This window comes from Alosa alosa, chromosome 20 (genome assembly GCF_017589495.1).
Source record: "Alosa alosa isolate M-15738 ecotype Scorff River chromosome 20, AALO_Geno_1.1, whole genome shotgun sequence".
NCBI classification, from domain to species: Eukaryota; Metazoa; Chordata; class Actinopteri; order Clupeiformes; family Clupeidae; genus Alosa; species Alosa alosa.
This window is the reverse complement of record NC_063208.1, coordinates 11,718,176-11,725,675: the sequence shown is the minus strand read 5'-3', so window position 1 is coordinate 11,725,675 and position 7,500 is coordinate 11,718,176. Positions and strand designations below refer to the sequence as shown.

The following is a 7,500-nucleotide window of genomic DNA, read 5'->3' as shown; positions in this document are numbered from 1 at the left end:
GTGACAGAGAAATTGATAGGCACTTGTTGCAAATATTTCTTTTGTGGTTGGCACAATGAAAGTAGAAAGTGAAGGGAAAGGACAGATAGAGGACAGGGAGCGAAAGAGGGGGGAGGAAAGTGAGGAGAGAGAGAATATTAAAAGAGAGAGAGAGAGAGATACGCATGGGACTCACCGATCCACTTGTCATTTCCATACCAGGAGAGATTGCCTTTGGTCATATCATAATATCCAATCTTCTTATAACTTCCTCCTGTTCAGAGAGGAGAGAGAAAGAAAGGAAAGAGAGAGAGAGAGAGAGAGAGAGAGAGATAAAGGGCAATAAAGAGATAAGATGATTGAAAAGGGGGTACAGTTATATAAATGGAGATGGATAGAGGGATGAATGAGAGTAAAGGAGGGAGGAGAGGGAGAGGTGAGAGACAGAGGAAACAGAGGAAAGAGACCAACATCACAATGCAAATACCAGACCGTGCTCAGAGGATAGATATGTTGACAAAAAATGCAAGTGTTCACACACACACACACACACACACACACACACACACACACACACACACACACACACACACAGAGACACTTAGGTAAGTCAACTGGTCAGAAAGGTGAGCAATCTCATCAGCAGATCCCTTAGTACAGACATAAAACACATACCTCCTGAGCCCAGACATAAACACACACACACACACACACACACACACACACACACACACACACACACACACACACACTAGTCTACACAAACACACACACACACACATTCACACTCTAGACAATCTCTTCACACAAACTCATCTCTAAAAAGCATCACCATGTCTGAGACTAATCAGTGCACAGCGAAACGATTGCAGTTGCAGTCACAATTTAAAAGCCTCTTCTTGTCACTCATACACTCACACACTTTTTTCTGTTCCCATGACAACAATGTGGAACATGAGTTGTCTGCGATTCAGAGGCGAAGTATGAAAACCAGATGAGAAGGAGAGACAGTGGAGAGGAACAGATACAGACACTGAGAGAGAGACAAGCTAAACAGATACAGACACTGAGAGAGAGACAAGCTAAACAGATACAGACACTGAGGGCCAGATGTACCAACGCTTTTTGCCCACTTCAGGCGATTTGTTTCGCGAAGAATGGCGCTTAAAAATCATTGCAGGTATGTACAAACAGGCCGCAATGATGTAAAAGAAACTGCCTGTCGCGGGAGCTGAAAAGGGCACATTGCGTTTGTCATGTCATGCATATGCATTCATGGGAGGATCCAGGGAAAGTGGGAGTTTAGTAAAAAAAGATGGGAGGGGAAGCGAAGAGCTCTAATTATGTATTCAGCGGTATGTACAAAGACTGCTCCTGAAAGCGCGACGCCTATTCTGCGCCTAAATACTTCCTCACTTTGTAAAAGCAAGTGTCCAAATTGCAGTTCAATGCGCCAATAAGAGAACCTTTCAAAGACAACAGAATTGCTATTTAGAGCACCAGTTTTTGTGGTGAAAGTATTTGTACTACCAAAAGCAACCTCAACTTTCGTTGGCCTTTCTAATGTCTTACTTTTACTTTCACTTTCACGTACTTCATTTAAACTTTCCTACTTGCTAGATTTGACCAATCTTCCATAGCCTACGTGCACAAGTAGTTTGAGTAGAACTAGATCTTCATTATCTCCCTGCTTGTTTGTCATATCATATCATGGTATCATTTAGGTTTAGTCATTTTTTTTTTTTTTTTTTTTTTTTTTTTTTTTTTTCGCGATGCCCAAATTTCCGTCAATGATTCCCGGGACACTGAAAGACCGGGGTACACGAAACTTGGTGGACATGTAACCCCACATGGATAGCATGGAACCATCGTTTTTCGTTTTGATCTGTAGCCCCCGCTGAATTGGAGGGCCACAGTTTTCTGTGAATATCTCAAAACCGTAGGGTTTAAGGATTTTTTTTGGGTCAAGGGGCCAGTCAACCCATTCCATAAGTTTTCATGTATGAATACACAAAAGTAAAAATGAGGTGGTGTAATTGAAGGTATCTGTGACCTAACATAGTCAAACTGCACTAAATTGGAAGTGTAGGATCGAGAACCACGCCAAGTTTTGGGCCTCATGGGAGGTCCACAATAAATTTTTTTGTATGTTGGTCGAGAACTTAGGGCCTAGGAGGTCCACCTTTTTTTTGCATGCATGTCAACCCATCCTATTACCACTTATTTCATGTATAGCACCACCTAGTTAAAAAATTAAAAAGCAAAAATTAGGTGTTTTCATCTCAATATCTCTGGCTGACAAGGTCAAAACTGCACGAAATTAAAAGTGTAGGATCATTATGACACCCTCTGAATGCATGCCAAGTTTTGTGTACTTTCGTTCATGGGGGCCTTAAAATAAAATAATTTATGTGTACATTTAGTGACGACACCAACAAGGATTCCGGGACACTGAAAGACCGGGTACACAAAACTTGGTGGGCATGTACCCCACATGGATAGCATGGAACCGCCATTTTTCGTTTTTCATCTGCAGCCCCGCTGGACTGGACCCCGAAAAGGAGGGTAGGGCAGACACAGTTCTCTGTGAATCTTTATGGTATGTTGGTCTCAAGGGCCCACATCAACCTGGCTCATAATCACTCATTTGTGATTTGTCCCCGTAAAAATGAAAATCAGTAGGATTAAAAAGAAAGCCAAAATAAATATTCATCATCATCATGGCTGCATTTTCAGTATTGGCTAGAAGTAGTCGCTTGTCCACTAGATGGCGATCGTTGCAGTGAGGCGAATTTTGTTGGAAGTTAAAAGTGGGTTGAAAAACAATGGACGCTTCATACAAGGACTGTAATTTACCGCAGCGAACATCTAATAAGGATAGGACGATGTTCACATGAAGTGTAATTCCCATTTCTTCTTGAAGCGAAATAAATCTGAGGATGTTTATCGGACATGCTTGGTTTTTACTGCAGGTATGCGTTAATCTTGTAATATCAATAAGGACCTAGGTAATGTTACCGTTAGCGTTGGTTGAGTGATGGAGGCATTTGATTTATTGTATTTGTAGAAAACTGTAAATGCGGTTATACCAAGCAAATGTATAGCAGCACTGTTTGTATCTTTCGACTGTCATTTATTGCACGTGCTACAAAAATCATTCTGTGCAATGGAAGATTTTACCAACGTTACACCGGTCTGATACAGTTTTGCCTATACATGCGTGAGACTGAGACGCCTGTTTATTTTGTTTTAAGTGCGTGCAGGGTGTGAGAGGGGAATCGATGTGCTTTGATTCCAGCTTGGTAGTTGTAGTCTGTGAAATTAAAAGCACGCGGTGTGGGAAGTATCCAAACAATGACACCTTCATTTCATTATGGCTGCTTTAGCAAAACACCTTAAGCTACTGTGTAGTGGGTCCCATTTAGAAGTGGCTACTTCATTCGCTTTCCTTGACTCATGGAGCTGCGTGAATGTTATTACAACTTTTTCGCCCGCTATATGACAGTTTAAGTCCGCTTGATACTGTAAGGCGTAAGCCATTGGTTTCCAAAGGAGATTTTATTTGTGTCGCCAGCATAGCCTATTGACAATTTATGTTGTAAATAGGCCTACCTTATAATCCTACCTGTAGCTTAGGGAAGCTAACAGCTTTCTATTAGGATCTAGTTTGTTAGTTACCGTTTTGTCATAACTCCCTGATGCATTTTTGCATTTAGAATAGCCAGAGCGTGTATATCTCAATCGGAAAATTAAACAATATCGGGTGCCTATGGACTAGGCTGGGTGAACCCAGCCTGATCTGCAGATTGAGCTTGGTCTGATGAAAGCCAGACTAGCCATGGACCTCAGTTACACAATGCAAGGGAACATGAATCAGCCTATATTTGCAAACTAACAATAACAGACAAAAAGCTCTTCAACTTTGGCCCGTTAAAATGTGTATGAACAGTCTAGCGACGATTTCATCAAGGCCCATTTGGACATGTCAGTTATTTGCACCACTGGTTAGATGTAAAACAGCATTTCGTTTCAGACTAGGCTACTGTTACTTAATTTGTGCATTAACAATAAAGTTTCAGACTACTGTTACTTAATTTGTGCATTGACAATAAAAGTATTACATGAACTAAAGATGACTAAAATCTTATGTAGAAGAAGAAACATTCACAAAAAAATCCATCCATCCAAAATGACCTTTGTTTTGATAGCTGTTGAAAACGGCATGGAACTGACAGAGATGTTTTTGTTTATAAATACATAAAAAAAAAAAAAAAAAAATAACATTATGCTGATACCTTTTGCTTTTCCCAAATACAATGTAGCCTACAGGTGTAAGTGACCTTTCATCAATCCAGTTGCAATGGATGAACTGTGATGAACTGCCCTACTTGTGATTGTTTAGAGATTTTAAAGGTTTTATAACAATTCTACATCTTCTTTGGCTATTCTACAATCTATTCACCTTTTCAGCACCAGTAGGGTACTTTCTGTGCAGCCGCACACACACACTCAGGCATGCCAAACAAGCATACACAAAAGTTTCAAGAGTGGGGGATGGAGTAAAATATGGAGACAAATTGAAGTGTGATTTATTTTCGCGGAACGGATGTACAGGACTGAGTGGCGGTCATATTTTGTACCGCTATGCGGTACATCTAGTTTCATGATTGCATGATCGCTAAACGTTTGATTCTTTTTAATGTTGTCATGTCAATGTTAACTTCATTCAACTAGGCTATGCGTAGGCTGCCATTCAGTTGTGGACGTTTGTAAAGTGCGTTTACGGGCGGAGAAAAGGCAGAGCCAGTTTACACTAAAGATTGACGATTGATAAAATCGATGCGGAAACTTGGGTCTGGCACAGCGGAGAAAGGCGATGTGTCCATGAAAGCTGATAACGCCACGTTCGCCAAATTACATCTGGCCCTGAGAGAGAGACAAGCTAAACAGATACAGACACTGAGAGAGAGACAAGCTAAACAGATACAGACGCTGAGAGAGAGACAGGCTGAACAGATACGGACACAGAGAGAGACAGGCTGAACACCGATACGGACACTGAGGGCCAGATGTACTAACGCTTTTGCGACCACTTCAGGCGTATTTGTTTCAAGAATGTGCGGTAAAATCATTGCAAGGTATGTACAAACAGGCCGCAATGATGTAAAAAGCACAAACTGCCTGTCGCGGGAGCTGAAAGTGGCAGATTTGCGTTTTGTCATGTCATGCATATGCATTCATGGGAGGATCCAGGGAAAGTGGGAGTTTAGCGAAAAAAAGATGGGAGGGAAGAGTAAAGAGCCTAATTATGTATTCCATGGTATGTACAAAGACTGCTCCTGAAAGCACACGCCTATTCTGCACCTAAATACTTCACCTTGTAAAAGCAGGTGTTAATCCAAATTGCAGTTCAATGCGCCAATAAGAGAACCTTTCAAAGACAACAGAATCAGAACAGAATTCAGTTACTGAAAGTATTTGTACTACCAAAAGCAACCTTAACTTTCGTTGGCCTTTCGAATGTCTTACTTTCACTTTCACGTCATTCACTTAAACTTTCCTACTTGCTAGATTTGACCAATCTTCCATAGCCTACGTGCACAAGTAGTTTGAGTAGAACTACTGATCTTCATTATCTCCCCTGCTTGTTTACATCTTATCATGTATGGTATTATTTCATGATCGCTAAACGTTTGATTCTTTTAATGTTGTCATCAGTTAACTTCATTCAACTGCGCTTGTATGTAGGGCTGCCATTCAGTTGTGGACGTTCAGAAATAAGTGCGTTTATGGGCAGAGAAAGGCAGAGAAAGGCGAAGTTTACACTAAGGATTGAACGATTGATAAATACGACGGAAACTTGGGTCTGACAGCGTTCGCAATTTGCGGTGTGTCCATGACGCTGATAACGCTACGTTCGCAAATGTACGTACATCTGGCCCTGAGAGAGAGACAGGCTAAACACAGATTTGGGCACTGAGAGACAGACAGACAGAACAGATACGGACACTGAGAGAGAGAGAGAGAGAGAGAGAGAGAGAGAGAGACTGGACACAGGTATGGAAAATGAACACAGAGACAGACTTGGAGATATGGGCATTGGAGGATACCCTTATGAAGCTGTGAAACTGGGGTCATATTAACGCTGTCTGAAAAATAACCTTTCAAATCTATTGTCTTTAAATGGAAATGTAAAACATATACACATGCACACACACACACACACACACACACACACACACACACACACACACACACACACATACACACACACACACACATACTGTACACACATCGGTGCATACATACACAATGAAGGACAAACCTTGGAGCTGTTCAATGAGAGTCCAAGCCATCCTGGATCCCTGGGCATCGAACACCACATGACCCTGAGGAGGAAACACACAAGTCATCACACACTCCAGCATCTAGTCATCTCCTCAATTCCACCACTCTCCACACACAAATCCTGACTTCCCCCCAACTGCCATCCCTCCTCCCCTCACTCACTGAGACTCCCTCGAAGGAGCTGGTGTTGAGCGCGCGGTAGATCTCGGCCGTGATGTCCTTGTTGTTGTAGTTGAAGTCCTCCAGACGTCGCCCCCGGGCCTTGAGGGGCCCCACGGTCTTGTTGAGGGCCAGAGCGAGGGCCCAGACGGCGTCGTAGGCCAGCGGCGCCTCCTGGAAGCCGCCCGTCTCCTCGGGGTTCTTGCCCCCCAGCCGTGACATCAGCTGGGCAGAACCAGGAACTCCTGAGGGGGGGGGGGGGAGAGGACACTGAGTTCATATCGATGGCTAGGTGTGTTTGTGTGCATTTTGGATATGCGAGAAAGAGTACATACAGTATTGTGTGTGTGTGTGTGTGTGTGTGTGTGTGTGTGAGAGAGAGAGAGCGGGAGTATATGTCAGAAAGAGTGAAAATGAATGTCAAGGGAAAAATCCATGTAGCAGAGAGGTGCTCGATTTTGCCACTTGTCAACAATCAATCTTTTAATCTAATAGTCTGTGTAGACCATGTTATTTGTTTTCATAGTTCTCTATGTGATAAGATATCTTTATGATAAACAGTGTACTTGGAAAGTTTATATAATCTCAACAAAGTACAGCAAAGTACACTTTCTTCTTTGAGGACACGATTCGTAAGACTCAGCATATCCCAAATCATTAAAACTCATAGTGAAATTGTATTGTGATTCAAGCTGTGATAGAAATGTATTGTGTGGCCTTTAATGACTCCCTGTTAATGTGATTTCTGCAGTGTCTCTGTGTGTGTGTGTGTGTGTGTGTGTGTGTGTGGAGAGAGAGAGTGTGTGTGTGTGTCCTCATGAGACCTACTCTCTGTAAAGTCGTAAACTGCAAGCAGCCCTTGAATTTGCTAGACCTTGGCATGGGTCTCTTTAAATGCCAGGATATCACTCTTCGACTCTGAACAAATTCAAATTGCAGCGGCTCCGCTGACTGACTTCAATGGCGACTACGGGGATCAACAATACAGGGCAATTAAGATTTCCTGCTTGAAAT

At 42.4% G+C, this 7,500-nt stretch overlaps 1 protein-coding gene across 1 annotated transcript in view; it reads right to left on the bottom strand.

The window, feature by feature from the left end:
* Nucleotides 1-7,500, bottom strand: part of gabbr1b (gamma-aminobutyric acid (GABA) B receptor, 1b) — a 101,961-nt gene that overhangs the window by 24,705 nt on the left and 69,756 nt on the right. The window contains 3 exon segments of the mRNA XM_048229246.1: nt 176-253; nt 6,305-6,368; nt 6,490-6,731. Of these exon segments, the coding sequence (XP_048085203.1) occupies nt 176-253; nt 6,305-6,368; nt 6,490-6,731 (384 nt within the window).